Raw genomic sequence first — 25,530 nt, 5'->3', positions numbered from 1 at the left:
GTTGTGCCAGGGGAGGCTTAGACTGGACATGAGGAACAATTCCTTCCCAGAAGGGGTGATCAGGCATTGGAACAGGCTGCCCAGGGCAGTGCTGGAGTCACCATGGAAAAGACCCGTAGACGCGGTGCTTAAAGACATGGTTTAGTGATGCCCTTGGCAGTGTGAGGTTACTGGTTGTGCTCCATAATCTTAAGGGTCTTTTCCAACCTAAATAATTCCAGGATTCGATGATGTTCTTCTCTGATGGCAGTAACTTTTTCTTGGGCAGCTGTGCCTGGGATTTCAACACACTTGGGAAAAATATCAGTGTTTTCAATTGATTTTGCTTTTTGTTGTTCTGTTTCTGATTTCAGATATTCCTCATAGCTATTCCTCTCCAGGACAGAGTATACAATGGGGAGAAAACTGGATCTCTCAGGCTTGACTGATGAAGAAGCAGAGCATGTGCTCCAGGTGGTTCAGCGAGATTTCAGCCTTCGGAAGAAAGAAGAAGAAAGGCTGAGGTAAGGATAACAACATGATTAAAAATACTGGTCTCTCTGGATTATTACAAACTGGTTTTTTTTTTTTTGGGGGGGGGGGAACTGGAGAACACAGCTCTTAAAGTGTTCCTGTCGCAGAGGCAATAAGCATCCAGACTTCTCTCCATGAATTCAATTACTAAGTAGTAATTCAGTTTTGTTTAGTCTACCCTGGCCTAAACCACAACAGTGGTCTCTGAATCATCCCTGTATGTCACCGGGTTAGAGCCTGTGTAGTAGTTGGCTTTAACAAACACAAGGTTAGGAGAATTTTTTTGCTTGCTGTAGTCAGTTCCTTTTGTTCAGAAACTTCATCTATATGGAAACATCTGAAGGTGAAGAAGTTCAACCCATCTCCTTCCTCCAAAAGAATCAATGGGACACGTTATCCATTGTATTGAGAAGTTAACTATGCTTTCAGTAGCCTTATACCAAATGATTGCAAGCAGAAACAACCCACAAGCAAATAAATGGAACTTGTTGGCAAGGTAACTTTCTTGGCCCAGGAACTTCAGTATGTGACAAGGGGACTACTGAGAGAGCCCTGAATTGGTAGATGCAGTGTTTTTCTTGTAGTTCCAACAATATTTCCTCAAATTATTATGTCTGACTTTTATTATCTTCTTTGAACAAATTATTTATTCTCTAGAACAGTCTGAAGACTCCCTTTCCCATTGGCAAATGCACATCTTACTAGCATTATAGGTATCATCCATTTCTTTATCGTTTAGCATCAAGCTGAAGTCAACAGAGCAGGAAGATGACTGAAATAAGCACAAAACTAGGCATATATATTAGATGTAGTTGGAACTGAGAGGAATTCTATGTCAATTTTCTCTTCCTATTTTATGAAACTAGTAGAAACATTTGGAACAAGAAAGGCAGCTTGTGGCATTGGCCTAATTCAGTGTTGGCATGCTGTGCAGTCTCTTGCTTGGGTTGGTACTACAAGCTTGCCGCAGGGACGAAGGACTGGAGGAGGATGGCATGCACATTATTTATTTCCCTGTTTGTTTTGCTGTGGGCAGCACTGATTCTTTTTGAGTCCTTCACAACAAAGCCAGGAGTTTAGAACCAGCTTCAGGAGGGTGAGTGCAGAGGCTTTTTTCTTATGTGACTGGTTATATCTTACTGGAGCAAGCATACCGCAGGTAGCAACTGCTGGGGCATCTTGCCTATGCTATACAAAGATGCTGTACTGAGGGGAGGAGGGGAAAAGATGTAAGGCATGCCCACAGAAAATTGGCTGGAAAGTTCTTGCTGGTGTTTGTGTTTTACCATTTTGCTGCCGAAGTTGTCCATGGGGCTTGATAATTGAACAATTGCAAGTAGAAAACTGGTGTGGGAAGGGAGATGAAACACTGGAAAGGTAAGAAAAACACATGGCCTCAATGCAGCTTGTATTGTAGTATTCTCTTGAATGTAGTATGTTAAGTTATGTAAGTGTGTTAAGCTGGAAATAATGAGCTGTACTGACAAAGTCCAAGTTCTGAAATGTAGGCTGATACTGAAATGATTTTAATGACCTTAAAAATGACCAGTGAAGTTTAAAGCTTACTCTCTTTTCTTTTTTTACAAAATGCAAAGTTAAAAGGATGCAGCAACACATCTTTTTGTCGTACTATGTAATAGAAAATGTTGTCATATAAAACACTTCAGCCTTGCTCTAGATGAGAATTTTCAGCCTGTAGTAAAGCAGGTGAGTTCTTGTGTCTGCTTGGATGTTCTTGGCTGTATTGCATTGGGGTTTAGAAAGTTATCAACCGGCGATGTCTCCAGTATAGGTTCACTTCAGAAGTATCGTCAAGCTTTGTAATCTTTTGGTAAGAGAAAAAACTGCTTTATATTAGACTGCCGTTAATACAAATATTTTATATATTTTAGATATATGTTTATATATTTTACATATCTATTATTGTATCTAGACTGCTGTTAATAAATTGAAACCCAAGTTGTATTTGTGGGTTCTGTCCCCCCCTCCCCATAATTAATTCCAGGTAGCAGCTTTAGTCTTTGGATGGAACTGCTGAAGCTTTCATGTGTGATACTTTCTTAAAATAGTGTTTCTGAATAGTTCTTCATACAATAGTTCTATTTGGGGGTGGTTTTCCCCACAAAGATTTAAGTAGCTGTTTGACAGATCGCTCTCTGGATCATTCCTACTGGTAGCAATTATTTCAAAAGATCAGGAACTCCTTAAAGGAATATACGGCAGATTTCTACAGTATTGGGAGAACAATGAAAACTAAGAAACCTCCAAGTGGTTGATAGCTTCAGGTTTGCTTTGTTAGCAGAAGCTGAAGAGTTAAGTAACATACAACAAGGAACGAAGTTTATCTTCACTCCTCATAAATGCGCTTCAGCTAGTAAAATGTCGACTGTTTGAGGGTGAACATGCTAATGTCTGTTATTCCACGTTAATTTATTGTTCCATATTCTGAAAACAAAATGACATGATGAATGTGTGGAGAAAAACCATGCTGATCATCTGCATTTTCTGCTGCAAAGCCATTGGGAGTCTCTCTGCAGTGAGAATTCTTAGCACTGGTTCTCTAATCGAAACCTTTCTTCTAACTTCATGCTCGTGTTAGCAGACAGGTTGCTCTTGTACGTTTTGTGATGGTGTAGTTGGCTAAAAATAGAGGACAATAAGATATAACCATATGTAAATAGTTAGTGATTAGTGTGGCTGATTTATTATGCCTTATTGCTTCATATTATTTCAGTTTCTTTTTTTGCTCTGGCTCTTGGCCTGATCCCAGATGAATAATATTTACTGTTCTTTGTTGTTTGTTCACCCATACTCTTTCTATTTTGATTGTGTTGGTTCTGTTCTTTGGCAGTAGTGTTGTGTTTTTATTGACTGCAATGTTAGTGTAATCATCCGGAGTCACTGAGGCTGAAGTGATAACACACACTTGTGAATAGATGGGCTTGGTTTTCTGTGAATCAATTGAAGCAGGCAAACCGGGCAGATCAGACAGGATTAGGAAGGGGATGGCTTTGAGTTGCTTGGCATGTGTGCTCAGCGCTACAGCCTTGTGCACATCACCTCTGCCACAGAAGCTCTGCAGGCTGTCTCTGGGCTCCTGGCTCACTGATAACCATAGCTGGCTAGTTCAGCAGGTTGACTGCACACACTCATGGTTTGTTTCCTTAGGAACAAGTTTATTTTCTTAATCTTTGCATTTCAGACTGGATGCAGCTGCAGGACAGCAGCAGTAGGGAGGATTGGGTTGTTTTGTGGGTTGAGCTTTTGATGTTTTGCTGTGTGTAATGTCTTTGTCATATCTGCTGGTGGTGTTTCAGTCGTTAATGTTCTAAAGAAATGGCAGAGGAGAGCTTACAAGGCCAAATATGTGTTTGTGTTCATGAGATAGGCCTCTTTATGTAAGTGTATGTGTAAAAGGGAGTGCTGCCTTGTATTTGTTTCTATTTGCTGCTCATGTATTCAGTTTTCCAGACTGTCTAAATGTGCCACAGTTTATTCACCTCTGCCATGGGCAAAATCAGTTCCCCCTTGGGTTTGTTCTTACCACTGTATTCATAGAGATGCTTGCCCATTTATTTGAGGTCAGGAATGCTGAGAAGTCAGGGTGCTGGAAAAAAGTGAAATCAGAATTTTAGAGATCATCTTATTGTGGCAGATGTTCCTGACCTGATGTGTTTTAGCCGTGTGGGCAGGTAAGAAGATGAATGTTCTGATACTGAATTTAACATTCAGAATGACTTCAAAAGCCCAAAAGTTGGAAGAGTGGGGAAGGGGGCAGGTATAGAAAGGGCTCAGTGCTGACCAGCTGCCAGCAAAGCAGATGCTTTACAAGTCAGCAGCAACTTTACTTTAGGAGGCCATGGCTTAAGTGGCTTGAGCCCTCTTCCTATAACCATTGGTTAACTGAAGCTTCCATCACTGTAGCAAATGCTGAGTCAGCATTTTTAGAGTAATTCTAGTGCTAAACCTTAGACATTTGCATGACATTTGCATTTGCGTGGGGATGAAATGTTTCTCTGCAGGGAACAGGGTTCTCTTTTGTCCAAGCCACTGCTGTTAATCACCTGGGAAGATGCATTTACAAGGAAAAACTGCTGACCTTCTGGTATGACAGGGACATGTGATCATAGAATCACAGAATCAACTAGGTTAGAAAAGACCATTAAGGTCATCAAGTTCAAACCATGTCACTAAGGGCGTGTTAAGCACTTAATAGGGTTGCATGGAGTCACCAGAATAGCACAAGGGAAGAGTTGGGAGTTGACTGTCACCCACAGATGGAAACATCCCCACGTCGTGCCTGATGATGTGTCTTTGGGAGCTGGGTCGGTGAATATCAGCTTTGCTGTCTGCCTTTATGCAGTTGCATTTTTAGTTGTGGTAAAGACAAGCTGCAGTGATTCAGGATCAGATCTCCAGCAGTGCTCTATCTGCAGAAAAGAGATGTGTGTTCTCACTGGAGGGCCCTCTCCACTCTGCTTCTTACTTTCTTTTAGCCAAACGATTGGTAAGGGGTTAGAATAGAGCCTTGCATAGAAGGTGATGAAATGTTGTAGATTAACTGAGTTGCTTTTGCTTGCTTTCTCCTCTCTGCTCCTTTTACATCATAGCCCATTGCAGAATTAATAGACCTGTGAAGAGGCTTCTTAAGAAACCAATTCTCATACCTGCCCAAACCCAGACACCAGTCTGATGCTTTTTCTTGTATTTACAGTATGTGTCATGGTCTTGCAGTGGATAAAATATTAAACTCCTTCCAGCTTCTGATAATTGAACTATCTGTGTGAATCATGTCAAAGTGGCAAAATGCCATGTCGGCCATTTGGTTAGCTATCTGTTGATTCTACTTATTGGTTCTTGTTCCTCCTTCCTGGGACAGGTAGGTATCAAATACCTTAAAAAAACCAACCCAACAAAACCCAACCAAAATCCCCTGTCTGTCTTCCCTTTTCTCCTCACCTCCAAGTGAAGCTGTTTTCCTGCAGAGAAAGGAATGGGAGATTGGTCTCATCTCCACAAGCTTCAGAGTTCCAGAAGATGAACTTCTGATCAATACCTTATTGCTCAAAGTGATTTTAGAAGGTCAGCCTGCCTGTCCTTCCCTCTGATGAGCAGCATGGGGAGAACACAAAGAGCATTCCTGTTTATTACTCTGCTTTTGGTTTGTTGTTTTGGTTTAGCAGGTAGGCACTGTTCTGGTTCCTGTACTGCATTAACTCCTCAGGGGATGCAGAGAAGGAGGCTGTAACATACCACTTCATACCTCTGCTTCTCTGCCCTTGAGGCTTGAGAGTGCTAAGGAGAATAGCCAGCACTTCTTGATGGGCTGTCCTGACACACGTATTCTCTCCCTGTGATAGAAGGTCTTAGAGTGGTTTGTTCCTTCTCAGCAAAAGGCTTTTTGTGATTCCAGTGTTAACCTAGCTTTACTCTTCTCCAATGCAAGGCTCCGCTAAGCTGTCATAAGTTTAGCACTCACATGTCTAAGCTTATTTTTGAGTGCACTGCATGATTCAACAGAATCATAGCTGCAGCTTCATAGATTATATTGCTACTGCTTTGGCTTACAGAACAAGAGTAAAATAGATCTGGAGCAGGACAACTGTTTGTTGGAAGTAAAGGCTCATTCACAAGATTAGGAAAGAGCAAGACATCTTTATTTATAGATTATCACTGATTTTGTTACATCATGTTCCAAGATGGAAAGAAACCTGTTTCTTAGCTCATGCAAGCTGTCAGGATTGAGTTATCAGTAGCTTTGTTTGTGTACTAGATGCTTTACATTGTTCCTGTGCAGCCCTCTCTCAACTGCAATGTTTAATGTTTTAGCAGATATCCCTTAGGCATATTCTCAGGTCAGGGTGAATGACTTATCAAAACCTAGTTAGTGACCTGGATGAATTCTGCATGAGAGACAGAGAGCTAATGGCTGGTTTTGCTGCAGTCAGTAAGGATGTACTTTAAAATGCAGTTAGAAACTCTTCCTTGCCTCTAATTTCAAGAAACACCGATGCAAGAAGGCTGCTTGCTAGCAAATAATGCTGTGTCTGGGGGTAGACAAGGAAGTAGGTATTCCATCCCATGTCGTGTGCAGTGCAGCAGTTTGGAGTCCTTTTTTCTGTGATTTGCTCCAAACTCCCAGATCCACAGGAACCAGGTACAAAGTTAACGCATAGGTTCTGCTGACTCAGAATTGGTCCACCTATAAGCAGAGAAAGTGACTGCAGTTTCTGTGCTTTACAGGAAAGAAATCAGGGTGCTGGAAAGAATCTGACATTAATGTTCACATCCCTGTGTGAGCACTTGCAGGGCCGGTGCCTGCAGCCCTGCCCTGGGCAGCCTGTTCCAATGCCTGAGCACCCTCTGGGGCAGGAATTGCTCCTCAGCTCCATCTAAACCTGCCCTGGTGCAGCTTGAGGCCGTTTCCTCTTGTCCCATCCCTTGTTCCTTGGGAGCAGAGACCGACCCCCCCTCACTACAACCTCCTGTCAGGCAGCTGTAGGGAGCGATCAGGTCCCCCTGAGCCTTCTCTTCTCCAGACTGAACCCCCCAGGTCCCTCAGCCATTCCCCATCACACTTGTGCTCCAGGCCCTGCACCAGCTCCATTGCCCTTCTCTGGCCCCGCTCCAGCCCCTCAATGTCTCTCTTGCAGTGAGGGGCCCAGAGCTGAACACAGGATTTGAGGTGCAGCCTCACCAGTGCCCAGCACAGGGGCGCAATCCCTGCCCTGGCCCTGCTGCCACACTGGGATGCTCTAAATGCATTTCCATTAAGCATCCACTAAGTTGTAAGCAATCTGTGCCAAGTCTTACAGTTTTGGAAGAGGTGTTGTATTTAAAATGTGGTTTGTTTCTTTTTTATGCCAGAAGGGAATGGTTTTACTGTGAGTTTCTATAGCAACATGCTGTAGACCTGTTCTTGGCTGCATCAATCTGGATGGATCTGTCTGAAGCTGTATGACTTCCTATCTTGAATATACTCACCTTTGGTCTTCAAGGAAATAAGAGATGCTGCTCATCAGAAGGAAGTTTGTCAATCTGAAATGCTGCTCAGCATTTAAATTTGAAATTTGACTTTTTAATACTTTTTTCTCCCAGAAACATATGTATAATAGAAGTTTAAAAGCACTTTGAGAATTTAAGAAACAGTGATGTCTGTGAAAGGAAAAGATTTCTGCTTCTACCTAGAATGGCTGTTGCCATTCTTAAAAAGCATTGTTATATTTCATAGTTACTGCATTTAAGGCAAATGATATTGATTGGAAATAGGGTTTGCCGATGTTTTTATTTCAAGGGCTAGTCTTTGCCTTTGCTTACTTACAGGACTTTATGTTCTTCATAGAAAATGAAGTGATAGGACAAGGGGTGATGGGTTCAAACTGAAACAGGGCGAGTTCAGGTTAGATCTAAGGCAGAAGCTCTGCCCTGTGAGGGTGCTGAGGCGCTGGCACAGGGTGCCCAGAGAAGCTGTGGCTGCCCCATCCCTGGCAGTGCTCAAGGCCAGGTTGGACACAGGGGCTTGGAGCAACCCGGTCTGGTGTGAGGTGTCCCTGCCCGTGGCAGGGGCCTGGAACTGGATGATCTTAAGGTCCCTTCCAACCCAAACCAGTCTGGGATTCTACGTTCTGTGTTCATGGCGAGTTCAAAGGACTGCCAGACAACTTCCCGAAGTGAAGGGAGCTGCCTGAGTTAAGAGGTGCATGTTAGAGATAGCTGATCTCTGCTTCACAGATGGCAGCCTTCTCAGCATTTTTCTGTCTAGATGAAATGGAACATTTTCAGCTAAAGGAAAAAGGGGTATGGGTGTGTGGGAGAACTCCAAAGATGTCAAAACACTTTGTCAACACTTCCAAAGTGGTGGTTTCAGAAATGCCTTTGGAGATGCTTTCTAACTGTAACACTTTCTAGCACTTGTTGGTTGCATATATGAAATAAAATGGATTTGGTTTTTTGCCTTTATAAAAATAATAGTATAAATGGAGATGTTAAGTTTTGCATTTGTAATGTTTTTGGGATGCAAAAACTATCAGCTGTGTCTCAGCAAGTTAATATACCATAAACTATTGCTGGAATGGGTGCTAACAGACGTGTATGATCCTACCCTGTGATAAATGTGAGCTAAATACAATTTACCCTTGAGGGGTTTGGTAAGGAGCTTCATGTTTGCTTAGGGGAAGGAACTAACATATGGGCAATTGCAGTCATACTTTTCACTGCGAGTGAACTTGGGGTAAGTTCTTCATCTGCTATTACCTTTATTTTGTGGTTGGTGTATATTTGGCTCTCTGCCTGAGGCTACAGCAAGTGTTTGAGCTGCACACCCAAGAAGACTGTGTTTCTTTGGTTTTGATTGGGATGGATAATATTGGCTTATGCCTCTCTTCCTTTATTGCTTTAATCCTTTGTTTCTCTTTCTGGCTGTGACTTAAAATTCTCATGAAAGCAGCAGAACTCAAATGTAATGCAAACCTGCTACAGCCTTCTGGCAAATACGGTGCGGCTCTTGATGTACTTTGGATTATAATTTGGCTAGTGGATATGAGAGGATATAGGCTGCAAATGGTGTGGTGTTTCTGCAGCGCTTCCAGCTTGAAAAGGGATTCTGAAATTACCTTGTTTTTGTCAAGCACATTGGAAAGAAAGTAATTTGGAAACAGCACAGAACTCAGTGTTTGCATCTCAAGCAAAAGAACTTGAAATCAAGAAGCAATTAAAAGGGAAGCCTGTTGGAGGTGACAGGGATTTAATCAAATGTTACTGCTGTTCAGAAACACTTTGAGACTTAAGAGTCTCTAGAAGTGACAGGACCACTGTGTTGTGATAGAAGATGTGTCAGTGTGGGATGGCAGTTCATTAGTGTTGTCACTGTGGTTCCATGTTTTCATTATGGTTCTTGAACCTGCAGGAGGTGATGAGTTCCTTGTTTCCATTTTGGCTGGTTTGGGGTTTTTTGTTTCCTTTCCCATTTAAGAATGTAAAATGAACTTGTGTGCTTCTGTTAGGAAGGTTGAAAACAAGCTTAATTTTAAAGGCTTTGTTGTAGCTGCATCTAAGCTGTCAGTCATCCTGGAGGTCGTCCTGTGCTAATCCTTCCATTGCCCCAGTCACACAAAAGAACGAACCTGTCTCTTTAGTTGATGTCCCTTCCGTTGATGGCAGGATGTCTCCTGGCATTCTGCCTTTGGAAAACATTCTTTGAATGCATAGTGACCTAACACAAAAGTAGTCAAATACTCGTATGACAGGTCTGGAATATCTCTTGTTAGATAGGGACTGTATCCTAAATAATGTTGTCACTAGTGAAGAAATGATGGGTTCAAACTGAACCAGGGCAAGTTCAGGTTAGATCTAAGGCAGAAGCTCTTCCCTGTGAGAGTGCTGAGGCGCTGGCACAGGGTGCCCAGAGAAGCTGTGGCTGCCCCATCCCTGGCGGTGTTCACGGCCAGGTTGGACAGAGCCTTGGTTGACATGGTTTAGTGTGAGGTGTCCCTGCCCATGGCAGGGGGCTGGAACTGGATGATCTTAAGGTCCTTTCCAACCCAAATCATTCTATGATTCCATGATTATATTATAGAGTTATATATAATACTAATAGTATATTATAGTGCATGATAATATACTAACAGTGTATTATAGAATTGAATACTAATCAGCACAACAGCACTGGTAAATGTGCTTTCAGAGTGCCAGAGCAGATGAGAAATTCGAGGAAGTCAGCCTTGGGAATAAGAGGTTTATAACAAGTCAAACATGTAGAATCATAGAATGAACCACACTGAAAAGACCTTTAATGTCATCAAGTCCAACCATTCCCCAGCACAGCCAAATCCACGACTAAAGTGTGTCCCTAAGGGCCTCATCTGCATGGTTTATGACCACTTCCAGGGATGGTGACTCCATCATTAATGCAGGCTGCACTTGTAGCTCTCCAAAGATGCAGTCTTCAGATTTGAAATGCTAGGTTAGAACCTCTACAGAGGCTGGACACTTAGACTGAATTAACATTCATGTGTTTGGGATAGTGTAAAACACAGAGTCTTTTGGATGGCAGCTCTGTCAGCCGGCTGTAATAGAGGATTTCTTGACTTACAGTATATCTGTTGTCTGTGAGTACCTGCTGGAAGAGAGTCTAAGGAGAAATAGCCTTTACATTTCTTTACCTTTACCGTGCTCTTAATTTAGTTCCAGGTTGGTATCTTCATCTTGCTGCATTCTGAATAAAAATGAGGACAGAAAGTAAATATTGGTAGCACAAGAGTGAATAGTTTTCTCTTTCTAATCAAGCAAAATACTATTCTAGTCCTTAGCACAGTCTGTGACAATCAACAAGTGTTCTCCTGCCCAGCAGTTTGCTCAGATTTCATTTGTCTTTAATCAGTTGAGGAAGCAGTTCCAAGCACTCTAAAGCAAAGCCTTTCTGCCCTTGGGTAATGGAAAAAGATGCATTTAATCAACTTAGGGCTCAGTTTAATAAAACAAAGGACAGAAACTCCATCACGTGGAAACAGAAATTCACTTTGTGCACTTTTTGGGCGTGCTCTCCTTTGACCTATGTTTCTCTTGTTAAGTTGGTAACTTGGGTTGTTTCTAAAGTAACTTGGGTTACTTGGTTGTTTCTATGGTAACTTGGGTTGTTTCTAAAGTTTCCTCAGTCGCTATAGCTGTCTGAAGTTATGCCTCAGAGGCAGTGGTGACTCCTGCTATGATGGTAATGGGGTCTTTTGAGATTCAGGAGGCGTTCAGAGTGTTGAGCAGGGAATTCCCAACACCATGTCGCTACGCGGAAGTGTTCTACACATACAGTCCTGGCCAAACACCACCTACCTGGAACAAATTAGCAAAGAGGGAAAGGTTACAAAAAGAGAGCGTGCGCATCCGATGTGATCCCTTTGAGCAGACATGGTGATCTTAAACACACGTTTCTCTTGGTATTGCAGGCATTGCTGCTTTAGCCTTAGTTGTTAACATTACCATTAACGTGATGAGTAAATCAGCAGTATATAAGTGTCTGTGAGCAGACAGGCATTTTGGAAACAGCTATGATGCTTTTTCCAATCGGTGAAAAAATCTTCTAATGCTCATATTTGCTGCAGAAGAATAATCTCAGAAACTGGCAGATCGTTTCAGGCATATCTGATGTCTCCACATTTAACTTGCTTAGTGGGGTGGTACTTTCCTTTTATTAGTTGCTTCAGTACTTTACAATGCTTTGTAATGGTGATTGGGGTTATCTGAGAGAAGGGAGGTTGGGGAAAGGGGGGAAGAAGAAAGAATGTCACAGAAGCGACTGTTATCTGGTGAAATCAAAGGCTGATGTTCCCTTTATCCTGCTTATGTTCTCATGATTTGGCTGTCTTTAGTATGGTTTATGACTGTAGGCTTTGCATGGATAAAACTCTTCAGTACTGTGGATTTCTTTCTTCACTCATACGCAAATGCTTTTGGTTTAGGTAATAGCGGTTAGCATGGAGGATTGAAAGTCAAGGCTTAGTCTCTGTCTTTCTGAATAGTAAAAACCAAACAGCGGGGCACTGCAGCTCCAAGATACAAATGGATTTGAGTCTTTGCGTTGGGAATCTGGTCCTGTCTCCTACCTAACTTTGTAGGTGCCTAATGGAGCAAAACTTGAGATAGAAACAGCTTGCCATGGGGATGCTAATGGATAATGGCTTCCATGAAGCAGTCACAAATTGAATGACAGAAATCACAAACACTGTATCTTGTTGTATGCTGCCAGTCTTGGAAAACAAACATCCTCCACAGAAACTTGTGATTAGAAAATATGTCATGGCTTAGGAGCAGTTATACTTGAATGTGGCCATGTTCTGAACAAAACATCACCAGATACCTTATGTCCGAGTTTGATAAACCAACCTTATCTATGACTTTTGTATTTGGGAATACAGAAGAAAAGCTTGAGGCTGCAACGAGCTTCCCAGACCTCCCTCTTTCAATTTGAGCAGTTTTCTTAGGGGACAGATGAATTCAGGTCCTTCATTGCTGGTGAAGAATGTGGCTTACCTGGAAAACACATGGGATTTGATGAAGGCGCTGACTAAATAATACCTGTTTCTTTACGTATCTTCATGGATGGCCAGTAGAACTCCTTAGGCATAGATCAAAAGCTATGTTGCGATCTATATAATTTTCTATGTCATAAAGCTGTCCGTGACGGGTCCATGTTACTCAGATTGTGTTTCTGATGGCTTTTAGTGACTTACCTGAGGTACCTGTCCAGTAGCAATGGAGCACAGCCTTTTCCTGTTAACAGTCAACCTTTGGCTGTGTAACAGACATCACACATTCATTTCCATGATTGCTTCCATTTAAAATACTCTGTTTAGCAGAGATACAAAGATAAATTAGAAAGCTGCAGTAGAACAAACAAGCCTGAAACAGAGGATCGTACTGTGATGATTTGCCAGTCCTCTTTCATTGTGTAAAATCATGTGGATTCTTCCCAAAATCAAGGTGGTGTGGTACATTTCATCTGTGGTTTAGAACATTTTGGTCTCAGGGAACTCATTTCTCGAGAGAAAATTTCAGAGGATGCTGTTTCTGTGTGAGTGCTTAATAGACCTATCTACTGATACGTGATACATGTTATAAGGGTGTTCTCTCTGACCTCCTCATTTGTTTCCAAGTATTTCACTGCTTTGCAAAGCTTTAAATTATGCTAAGTGTTCCTTTTCCACCGTGGCTTGCAAGCTATTGTTTAATGACTCGTTTGGTTTGATCACACATGATGTGCTTCCTAGAAAAACATTAAAGGTTTGCTTTAATGGGTAAGCAAATGTTTAGAAGATCACAGGTATTGTCAGAGTTTTGGAGACTGAGACACTATACCTAATTCTTGTGAGACCTCACGTGGAGTACTGCATACAGTTCTGGGGTCCCCAACAGTGTTCAAGGCCAGGTTGGACGGGGCTTGGAGCAGCCAGGTTGGAAAGAGCCTCGGGCAACATGGTCTAGTGTGAAGTGTCTCTGCTTGTGGCAGGGGTGTTGGAACTGAATGATCTTAAGGTGCCTTCCAACCCAAACTATTCTGTGATTCTATGGACATAATAAACCACACAGGTTTATTACAGAACCTTTTCTCTCTTACTGAGATCAGAAAAGGCAATGAAAATATTATTTTTAAACAAAGCTCATGCATAGATTATGAAAAAGCTGATGTTGTTTGCTGGCAGGGTGTCCTTCTGCATCCTCCATGCTCTGTGAAACCTGATGGAATTACCCCCAAAACTGGCTGGAAGGGGAGCCTAGCACGGTGGGGGAATGTGTACAATGAGCAGCCACCAGTAAAAGCAGAAAAGCCTGATGCTTCCTGAGGAACACAACCCAGCTGCCATTGGCGCTGCAGTGATTTTGCTTATCGGTGGAGAGCACCATGGCTGTAGGAACTTTCTCCATGTGCTGGAAAGGTCTCCGCTGGCGCTAGGCTTGTGTCATGCTTCTCTAAGTATCCTACCTCCTCCTTGGTTCATGGAGCAGGTGGTAGGGGGCAAAGTACTGTGCTCATCTTATTAAATGAGTGTCTGTGTGTCTACATAGATTATATGAGATGGGGTCTTGAAGCTCTTCTGTGTGATGCCAGAATAGTCTCTGTCATGGTTTAAGCCCAGGTGGCAATTCGGAACCACGTGGCTGTGGTTCAGGAGAATGGAAAGAATGTAACTCTCACAGGTTGCGATAAGAGCAGTCCAGTAACGAAGGTATAACACAAACCACTGCTGCTGCCACCAATGATAATAATGATGAGGGAAATAACAAGGGGAGAGAATACAACCGCTCACCACCCGCCAACAGATACCCAGCCCGACCAAGCAGGGATCTAACCCTTCTGGGTAACTGCCCCCAGTTGTACATCCTGGGCATGACGTGCTGTGGTATGGAATAGCTCTTTGGTCAGTTTGGGTCAGGTGTCCTGTCTCTGCTTCCTCCCGGCTTCCCCTCCTCCCTGGCAGAACATGGGACTCAGAAAGTCCTTGGTCAGAGTAAACATCACTGAGCAGCAACTGAAAACCTCGGTGTTATCAGCGCTGTTCCCAGGCTGAAAGTCAAAACCACAGCCCTGCACCAGCTACTGAGAAGGAGAAAAACGACTGCTACTGCTGAACCCAGGCCAGTCTCCCACATCTCTGTTCTTCCTTGGGAAAAAGAGGGAGGTAGCTCCATGGCCTTGGACTGCAGTTGAGCAAGGTGCATAAGGTGTGATCACATTTGGGTGAATACGAACCTTTAATGTACACCTTGTTCAAAAAGCTTAAATATAAAAATGCTTGTTTGAAGTCCCGTAACTCCTGTTTTTTGGTGTTCTCTTCCAAAATGCATCCTCTGTCCCTTTACTACTAACTGCAAACTTGACTCCTGCTGCAGAAGTTGAGCTGTTTCATGCCTTACTGTCGTCTTCAAGTCCCTGCAGCAATTGTGAGATGGAAAGAACGGCTTGTGTAGCCTTTCCATCACTAGTAGGGTTGCATGATTGTGAGTAAGGAGAGTTTCTGTGAAAGACTGCACAGGAAGCAATAAACCCATTCGTGTTTCGGGTTAGCAGTGCTGTGTCCTCAGGGCTTTTAAGGGAGAAGAATTTATGTACTGATTTTTATCAAGCAGGTATGACTGAATACTCAGTGGGAGTCAGAAGAATAGGAGAGTTGTGTTTCAGTTCAGGTTACTGATTGTGGAAGCATCACCCCACAAAGCCACCCCTGCGGTGCTAACGCTTCAAATGTTAAAATTGTAGGCACACTGAGCCTTTTAGTTAAGCCCTGTTACTTAGAGTTGTCTTAATAGTTTTAGTTTCCATGGGTTAGATGCAAATCAAATACCATTTGTCTGTCTATCAGCTAAAATGAACCTTTCGTGTGAAGGATTTTAGCTTTCATTACAGACCTGGATCTTCAACAGTTAGAGAATTGGGATTATTGCTATTTGTGTTTTGCCCGTTTACAACTGAATGTTAAATAAGTGTCCCTTGATTGCAGACATGCATATAGTGGACAATGCTCAGATTTCCTCTACTTCAGCTGGTTTCCCCCTACTGTTGGTGGATAACCAATCCATCATTAGCTTCTGTTGGAAAGGTGAATTCGTTATTACAATGGTAACAGTGAAGTAGGCTTTGGAGGACTTTGCCTGCTCGTGTTTGTCTAGGGCAAGAAGCAGAACAGACAAGGCCCGTGTGACATTGCAAAAAAAGGCTTTCAGGAAATTGTTTTTTATTTTGGTTTCTGGACTCCTCACAAGGATGTGGTAAGCAAATAAGTAAAATGTCAGTTTTGTTTCTGGAGGCCTCGGAGCAGCTTCTGATGTCCTAAGGGGGGCTACAAGGATGCTGAAAAGGGACTCTTCATCAGGGACTGTAGCGATAGGACAAGGGGTGATGGGTTCAAACTGAAACAGGGCAAGTTCAGGTTAGATCTAAGGCAGAAGCTCTGCCCTGTGAGGGTGCTGAGGCACTGGCACAGGGTGCCCAGAGAAGCTGTGGCTGCCCCATCCCTGGCAGTGCTCAAGGCCAGGTTGGATGGGCCTTGGAGCAAGCTGCTCTAGTGTGAGGTGTCCCTGCCTGTGGCAGGGGGTTGGAACTGGATGTATTCAAGGTCCCTCCCAACCCAAACCATTCTAGATAGGTGAATACCTTTACAGATGTATGCAGGGGACAACAGTAAAAATGTATGATCAAATGAGGAACTGCTGCAGAATACAAATTCTGAGATACATTCAACTATAAGTCATCATTTGTGACTTTCTCTGCAGCAATTTACTGCATGATGTCTAAAGAAATATTTCATTATGGATTGCACAAAGTAACAGTCGCAGTACAGATCAGTGCTCAGAACACATGGAATCACAGACTGGTTTGGGTTGGAAAGGACCTTCCAACCTAGGGATGGGGCAGCCACAGCTTCTCTGGGCACCCTGTGCCAGTGCCTCAGCACCCTCATGGGGAAGAACTTCTTCATGTCTAACCCAAACCTCCCCTGTTTGAGTCTATTGCCCCTTGGCCTATCCGTATACTCCCTAATGAAAAGTCCCTCTCTGGGACTTGAATGTTCTTGAAGCATTGCCATGGCCAGTTTTCCAGCTTCACAGAAAGAGGAGCGGGACCAACTTCCTGGGCTCAGGCATTCTTCCAGGGGCAAATCAAAGCTCCATTCACTCAAATGCATTTTGCTGTACTTCTTTCCAGCCAGTCTGATATTGTTTCGTTATCTCTGAACTGAAGAGAATGGAAGTTCATAATCAATGTGGTAAATTATTCCCAATAATGAAGAGCTAGGAAAGTCTGCTTGTCTCCCATCTGGCTCTGCCTACTGCTGGGAGGTTGAGAAAACTTGTAGGAGAGAGTTCTTTTCTTGCATTGACTGACAGATGCTCCCACCTCCTTCCAAAGCTTTTCTTCTTCCCTACAGACCAGTGCATGAGTTGCAGTGACTGGAAGATGTGCCTTGTTATCTTTAAGCCCACCAGCATGCTTGTGTGAGTACCTCCTGCTTAGGGACCCTGTCCTGAACAGTAAACCTAGCAGAGACTGCGGTCAGGCTGTGGAGGAATACCTGATCCTAGATTGTTTCTGGAGTCAAGCCAGATCTTTGTGAGACTTTTACTGTGCTCCAGCATAGATGCAGTCCTGACAGAAACATGTGCGAAGTGCCTGCAGTCATAGAATCCCAGGCTGCTTTGGGTTGGAAGGGACCTTAAAGCTCATCCAGTTCCATCCCCCTGGCACACGCAGGGACACCTTCCACTAGAGCAGGTTGCTCCAAGCCCCGTCCAACCTGGCCTTGAACAAGAACAAGAAAAGGCTTTGCAACAGAGAACTAACTGCTTCTGTGTAAACAGTGTTTCACTGTAGTTGCATGTAAGGAGGAGTTAAAACATTGGGTGTTGTCAACCCAGGTATCAAAAATACAACCCCCCTTCCAGGAAACACTTTCTTAAACCTCTGCTTAAAATGATAGATGTGAAATTCCTTTTATTTGCTTTCTGGAAGGCAAGAGTTACTAATGAAAACCCACCCTGTTGTCTGTCCCTTGGAGTATTTGGAGCCATACGTTACTGGACTTTCCTTCAGGCAAGTGGGACTTTGCCCTTTGGGAGGGTTCCTGTCATCTTTTGGAAACACTTGGGGAAAATCAAGGAATATAATGTAACTTTCCAATTTTGTATTTGTCTCATTCTATTGCAGCTTGTAATGTGTCACATCTATTCCTGATCCACTAAAAGTGAATGAGTGTAAATATTAAGCCATGGCTGACGTTTTAAAACATGTTTATTATTGTAAGCACTGTATGCAGACTTAATGTCCATTGCTTTAATGTCATTATCTTTATGCCAGTTGGAAGAAAAGACCTTTACAGTGGCTCAGGCAAGTCTTTGGTGAATTTATCACAACTGAAGCAGTGCGGTAATAAATTGGTTCCAATATATTAAGCTGCCAAATGTCTTACAGTGGTCTTTGTGAGTCACACATGCCCCGCAGGGATAAATGCAGGGTCTTTCAGGGTTGTTTAAGTTCAGTGAAGTCCCCTGTCATGGATTTAATGGTACTCGAGGGACCATAGGTGGCAGTGGCACTGGTCAGACGGAGTTCAGAAAGGTTTCTTTGTCTGGGGGGGGAATAAGCTTAGTGAGCTGAATGTGCTGTTTGTTTCGCCATCCCCTGCAACTGATTTCTAAACCAGATTTCTGGTCGTGCCTTTTCCTGTAGAGAGTGTTCTGGGAGAGTTTAGTAGTTACTGGAATAAAGTATTTCACAGGCCAAACGCAACCTCCACGCTTCTTGAATGTCAGTGTGGTTGCTTTTATTTGCAGGGCTGGTTTCTGACAGCAGCACTGCTTTGGCCTCCTCTCTGCAAAGTTCTTCTGAAAAGTCATGTTCACGCTGAAGGTCTAATTCTGACCTGTTTCTGAGTAATCTCTGGGTGCTGTCAGTCTGTCTCTCTACCACTTGCAGGCTCACAGCTTCTCTTTCCTTTACCTTTTGGCATGAGTCAAGAAGCAGAAGATGACTGAACCTGTCCAGGAGCTGGGTGTGCTTTTCTCACTATAACCAGCAGCTCTAGTACAGCATAAGTAATGTTTCATTTGAAGCTGCCTGTTCTATTAGATTGCACATTTCTTGCACCAATCCAGAACTGGTTTTAACTTTGCCTCAGGAGAGTGTGGGCTGAGGAACCAGTCTGCTTTTGTGTGTCTTTGGTCCTGCTCTGGAGCTGGCAGCCCTGTCTAGTTCTGCGCTGAGCTGCTTCCCGGAGGTGTCCCGCCTGGTTACTGACCCTTCTACAGGGATTTCAAACTGGGCAAAGATCATTGTGAATAGAGGAGAAGCTGGGAGCCAGTTTAAGCACCCTGGGAAATAAAGCTGATCCTTTCCTAATAGACTTGCAAGCTTAGCTGAGCACATACTCGACCTGAGGAGCGGGGCCAGAGAAGGGCAGCGGAGCTGGTGCAGGGCCTGGAGCACAAGTGTGATGGGGAACGGCTGAGGGACCTGGGGGGTTCAGATGGAGAAGAGAAGGCTCAGGGGGACCTGATCGCTCCCTACAGCTGCCTGACAGGAGGTTGTGGTGAGGGGGGGTCGGTCTCTGCTCCCAAGGAACAAGGGACAGGACAAGAGGAACCGGCCTCAAGCTGCCCCAGGGCAGGTTTAGATGGAGCTGAGGAACAATTCCTGCCCCAGAGGGTGCTCAGGCATTGGAACAGGCTGCCCAGGGCAGGGCTGCAGGCACCGGCCCTGCAAGTGTTCACACAGCGTGGAGACGAGGCCTCAGTGCCATGGGGCAGTGGTGGCCGTGGCAGTGCTGGGGAATGGTTGGACTGGGTGGGCTTAAAGGGCTTTTCCAGCCTGGTTCATTCTGTGGTTCTGTGAAACCAGCGCACTTCTGTGGGTAGGTACAAAGAGCGTAGCTGGGCTGACCTTTACTTAGCAAGGAATTAGCTGGGTACAGTGGCCTGGGCTCCAGCCTCAGCCTTCCTGAGAGTGTCTTGGGTTTGTTTTTTATCTTCAGGAATTTGAGTTAGAACTTTGGCATTTCCCAAAATAAGCTTCTGTGTCTGCTTTAGCAGGGGCTTGTTCTTGCTCTTTGTGGTACTAATAAAAGCTAAAGGCTTAATCTTAAAGATGCAAGCTCTCTGGAGCCATGCACCCATGGAGATTTGTCAGCTTTAATCCTGTATGCAACCTTCTCAGCAGAGCATAAGAGGACTATTGTTGCTGCCTTGGCTGGTGCTGTTTGCACATTATAACAATGGGTCCAGTGATTTAAACTGGAGGTTATTTTCCTTTTTTTTTTAATGTATTAGTTATATCAAAAAGCTGTCAGGTCTCTGTTAATGAAATGATCTATAAACAAGTATTTTCCAATTGCATTGCCGCTCTCCAAATGAAGGATGCTCAGTGAAGAAAAGAAATAAATGAACATTTATGAGGCTTCTGGCAGAAAGACAGACCTTGTCAGGCCAGAAGAGTTTCTTTGAGGTAATAGGCAAGGAAGGACAAATAAGTTTTCCTGTGTTAGGCTCCACTAGAGGAAACAAGGCACGACAGATTAGTGTCGCGTTCAGATTTACCGCCCTGGAACATTGGTGTGTCTTGCTGCGACACACTTAATATTGGTGCTAAATGCCAGAAGAGTTGTGACGGAAAAGTTGGGGTGATAATCATACAAAGCTGTGAAGCTTTTGGTGGGGTTTCGGTAGGGGTGGTAAGACCAGCTTTGAACTGAGTATCGGTTTATGTCTATTTGGCTACTCTCTTTAGCTCCATCCCGTTTTGTTATCAGGGTGACTTCTTAAATCTTCTTCATTTTGCTATCAGGATAACTTCTTAAATCGTGGCATTCAAGATTTTGTGTATTGAATAGTATTTTTTCACTTCTAACCGGTCTTGTTTTCTAAATGATGAAAAGCCGCCAGTCTTCCAGTCGTATCCTTTACAGTGTGTTATAAAGAAGCCTGAAATTCTAATCCCCTGTATCATTTGGAGAGAGTTTTTATGCACAGATACTTGTGATCCGAATGAGGTTTTTATCAGCTGGAGTTGGGTATTACATTGACCTTGTCCTTTATCATCTATTAATTGTGGTTCATTTTAAAAAGGAAGCGGTATGTGTATGTAAAGGAAATATATTCAATTCCACGTTATTTGTGCTTCTGTTTAGTGTGTTTTTATTATGCTTTCCATCCTCTTACTAAGAATTGAAGTTAGTTGCTGGCACATACCCACAGGTTCATTCCCAGCTGGTTTCCAGCATTGTTTGCTCCAAAGTACTTATAAAACCTGAACATTTCCAGAGGTGTGTTTGTCTTCTCTGTTTGCAGCTTCCACCCTCACCTAATAGCTTTCAAGTACAGCATTTTCTGGGTTTGACACGTAGCGCTTAACAGATGCCTGTGAACTTGAAGCATCCAGATCCTGCTCTCAGAACAGATATATTGCAAGTGACAGCTTGTCCATAAGTATATGTGTTGTTCCTTTAAAATCTGCTAGGGACAGGTTCTCTGCTGGGCTTGGTATGAGTACCTGTATAAAATGTAATGAGAATACAGGGTTGGAATAGCAGCTATTGCTGAACAGTAGATGGAGGACATGAGTTTGGGATCTCCTTCAGTGTTCCACTAAATTTTGGACCTTTAATTTTTTTCATGCTTGGGAAATGCTTTCAAGTGTATCAAAGACTGACAGTAATTTGTAATCTTTCTAGTAAACTGGAGTGAGTGCTGCAGTAATTCACAGCAGGCAGAGGTGCAGACATGTGTTTGATGGGCGTTTAACCTTCTGCACATCCAGTAGCACTGGTGTCTGATTTTTATTAAGACTTTAGCCTCATTACTTGTGCACAAGGTGGGTTTCATTTCCTGTTTTTTTCCGGTATCGAATCTCATACCTTCTTGGTTGTGGATCTAAGTTTCCAGATCTGAGGCCAAGCCTAATTGTGTGGTCTCGTGTGATCTCATTTCACAGCATCCTTGTCTCCTGGTTGTGTGGTAGCAATACTCAGGTGAAGGTCCATTTGAGGAGTGTCCTGCAGAAATCTTCTTCCCTTGTGAGTTGCACTAGCTGGGGCAGTAATGGCTGCACCACTCCCCAGCGCATGCAGTAGCTCTGGCAGCAGAAGCTCATAGAACTATAGAAAGGTTTGGTTTGGAAAGGAATCATAGAATCATAGAGTCATAGAATCATAGAATGGTTTGGGTTGGAAAGAACCTTAAGATCATCCAGTTCCAGCTCCCCTGCCATGGGCAGGGACACCTCACACTAAATCCTTGGCACCCAAGGATCTGTCCAGCCTGGCCTTGAACACTGCCAGGGATGGAGTATTCACAGCTTCCCTGGGCAACCCATTTCAGTGCCTCACCACCCTAACAGCAAAGAACTTCCTCCTTATATCCAGTCTAAACTTCCCCTGTTTAGGTTGTAACCCGTTACCCCTTGTCCTCTCACTGCAGTCCCTAATGAAGAGTTCCCTCCTCAGCATCCTTGTAAGCCCCCTTCAGGTACTGGAAGGCTGCTGCGACCTTAAGTTCATCTAGTTCCAAACCTCTGCCATGGGCAGGGACATCTTGCACTAGTCCGTGTCATTCAGCCTGGCCTTGAACACTGCTGGGGATGGAGCATTCACCACTTCACATCACGATGGTGGCTTGTGCTCCTTCTTAGCAAGCCTGGCTGTGCAAGTTACCTTTTTCTGGCCTTTTTAATATACGAATGTGAATGAATATCCTTCTGGATGAAAGTATCAGGAAGCAGATCTGTTGAGTAGGAATGTGCCTTTCTTTCCCTCCCAGAAGTAATTTTGTAGAGAGTAACTGTTCTTTTGATCTGCCTGAAGCTGGCATGTATTATTCATAAAGGCTAGATTGGTTTTAATAAAGATAATTCTCTTCAGATAGCATATAAAAAAGACTCATTTATTAGGTTGAGGTTCTTCATGTTCCTGGGGCACTGGTCATGAACACTAACTCTGACATTGTAGGTTTTCTCTTTGTGTTAGGTTCAGTGGTTTGGATTTTGTTTCTTCATTTGCGGTTTGAGTTTTCTTTAAGTAGATCCCTTCCTAATAAAAACTTATGGCCTTCCTCCTTCAGTATGTTAGCAAAACCATCCAGAAAGTTAGATGAAGTAGCATGGGAGATCCAGGTTTCTTTGTCAGGTCCTTTTGGGAGACCTTTAGTTCAGGTTCAGACTACCTTTTCAAACTAATGAGAGTGCTTCTCTTGTAAGCAAAGCTGATACCTTGGTTGTGTACATATATTACTCTGCCCTATAGAAGAGTTGCATCAGGCTTCTGATAGCAATGGCTTCTGACAACAGCATGGGATAAGGAAAGCTTCATACTGTAAGTATCTGATTCAGGAGTCAAAAGTACTCTGAAGGTCATCAAGACTCTGTGAATCAGTGGGAGATTTCAAGAGCATCTTGGAGCTGTAGCTTGAGATAATGTAATTGAAAGCTGACTCCTAATGTGGAATTAATTTATCACAGGATGGTTTGGGTTAGAAAGGACCTTAAGAACATCCAGTTCCAACCCCCTGCCACGAGCAGGGACACCTCACACTAGGCCAGCTTGCTCCAAGCCCCTGTGTCCAACCTGGCCTTGAGCACTGCCAGGGATGGGGCAGCCACAGCTTCTCTGGGCACCCTGTGCCAGTGAACACATGACACATTCTGAATGAACTTCTGTATTTCCTGTCACTTGCTGAACTGTGCAGTTGTGACATCCCATGATGCTGCTTTGTTCAATGAAGTTCTCATCCGTTTTTAACTGGAAGTAAAACTCTGAGGCATTATAATCAGAGAACATGTGAATAGTGTGTCCTTTACAAACTGAGATGGATGGTCGAGCTGCTGGGTTTGAGCCTAAGCAATGTGCTTGGAGTAGTTAAGCCTAACTAGTGGCTTCCCGAGCTTTTCAGTAGTGGTATATCCTTGTTAGCTTCTCTTTGTGTTTTGGTCTGTAATTCTGGAAGGTTTGTATTTAAAAAGAATCAGTAGCAAAATATTTGCTTTAAAAGATGGCTGCTGTTGCAGCCTGGAAAACGTATGGAAAATATGCTCATAAAAGCAAGATCAGTGGTTCTCATAAATCCATCTGTTCCTGGTGACTTCCAACGTGGCATCCTAATCCTCTGCATGTGACAGCGCAACCCTCTTAACAGCGCCCAGTTGGGAGAAATATTCACATGATTCAGAACATTAATATAAGTTGGGTTTAGGCCAAGTTAATTGTTGTTAGTTATTGCATTTGTATTTATAGGTTGTAAAGATGTTGTAAAGGTATCTTACTGCAGCAAGTCACCCTGGATACTAATACACAGTGACTGAAAGTCCTAATGCAAAAGCTATTATAGGAAGAAAGTGGAAATGCATTCCTTGAGTTTGGATTTGGGTAGTTGGTGCTTTGGTTATTTCTTGCTAACCAGCTGTGTTTCTATATTGAAACGACTCCGTTTTTTAATCTTGTGAGTCATCTTTTCTTGGCAGCAGAGCAGTTGTGTTCCACCGAGTGTCAGAGGAACTGTCTTTGGGGAGCTCGCTCTTATGGTTTCACAGAACTCCTTACGCCACACAAGTCTGGGGGTGTAGTTTAGATGGCAAGGCAGAGCCTGAGAGGTCACTGAAGAAGTAGCAGTAAGAAGGGTGAATAAGCTAGAAGCTTTTAAATTCCATATTTGCATAGTAATGGAGAATTCAGTGATAGCAATGTATACAGTTACAAACCTCTGATAAGTAAACTATTGGGCTGTAAAAAATGGTCTTATGTGTTTTACTTAATTTAGCAAAACAGCACCAAGCCATGTATGTTTGCCTTGTGGTTTGCTTATGTTTTTCACGGAATCACTCCCATTCTGTAGTGACTTAAGAAATTTGCTCTGGTCTTTAGAGGGAATGACATAGCAAACTTGACTATAGAGGAACAGAGCACAAAAGAGCTGGAACTTCCAGTAGCCTTTCTTAAGCATAGAAACGCGTTGCGTTATGAAGTCCATAAGTAACCCTGGAACTGTGTTATCAGTACACAGTTATAGAATCATAGAATCACAGAATGGTTTGGGTTGGAAAGGACCTTAAGATCATCCAGTTCTAACCCCCTGCCATGGGCAGGGACACCTCACACTAAGCCCTGCCACCCAAGGCTTTGTCCAGCCTGGCCTTGAACACTGCCAGGGATGGAGCATTCACAACCTCCCTGGGCAACTCGCATCAATTGTAAGACTAAGGAGGTTTCACCTTCATAGTTATGTCACGAACTGAACAGTATCCCCACGTTCTTAAAACTTTCTTTTTTGGACTAGATCTTACATGTGTTTTGCCTGAGACTGATGATGCTACTGAACTGAAAGGCCTTTTCTTGTTTGCCAGCAGTTTCTGCAGAGGATGGCATGCTGCTGGACCTCTCTGGCTTTACTTTGGTCTAGTGGTTAGAGTTATAAAAAGGATTTTAATATAACAGAAAATAAAAGGAACAGCTGAAAGGGAGAGTGCTTGGAGTCAGAATGAATGATGTTGAAAGGCAGAGGCTCAAGTAAATGTGTCCCACCAGGGAAAGGGAAAAATCTGAAAAGACCAAAAGGAAAAAGTGTTAGGAATAAAGAGAGCCATAAAAAAATGGAGAAAGAAATAGAAAAGAACATAAACTTTGACATTTTAAAGGTAAAACCACAAAAAATATTCAAAGCCAAATTTGTAAGCGCATAACAGCTAATAATAAATACAGAATAAGCAAGAAACAGCTTTGCCGGGGAAGTCGGCAAAGTTGATCATTATTAGGATGTAAAGGAAGCATTACTAGTGCATAATGTGACTGCAGCACAGGTAAGTTAAACAGCTTTTCGTTGGAGTTCATGTCTGAAGAATTCAAGGATGTTTCCCCCATTGAAACGTGAGACAGAAGGTTGAAATATGTTGTCATGGCAAAAGAGTCCTGTGAATCTAAGCCAACTATGAAGACTTCTCAGGGATCTTGTGGTTTTGGTAATTAAATGCAGATGAGCTTAAACATTTTTAAGTGC

General features: G+C 43.2%; 1 protein-coding gene across 5 annotated transcripts in view; it reads left to right on the top strand.

Moving 5' to 3' along the window:
• The window catches only part of MYRIP (myosin VIIA and Rab interacting protein), a 201,690-nt gene that overhangs the window by 12,816 nt on the left and 163,344 nt on the right, over window positions 1-25,530 (top strand). For all 5 annotated transcript variants that reach the window (XR_010609766.1, XR_010609765.1, XM_065665520.1 and 2 more), the window contains exon 2: window positions 354-503. Coding sequence is in view for 3 of the 5 variants with exons in the window: in XM_065665520.1 (XP_065521592.1) it covers window positions 394-503 (110 nt within the window). In the remaining 2 variants the exon portion in view is untranslated. The remainder of the gene's footprint in view (window positions 1-353; window positions 504-25,530) is intronic.

Source organism: Lathamus discolor, chromosome 2 (genome assembly GCF_037157495.1).
Source record: "Lathamus discolor isolate bLatDis1 chromosome 2, bLatDis1.hap1, whole genome shotgun sequence".
NCBI lineage: Eukaryota > Metazoa > Chordata > Aves > Psittaciformes > Psittacidae > Lathamus > Lathamus discolor.
This window is presented reverse-complemented; position numbering and strand designations above follow the sequence as displayed.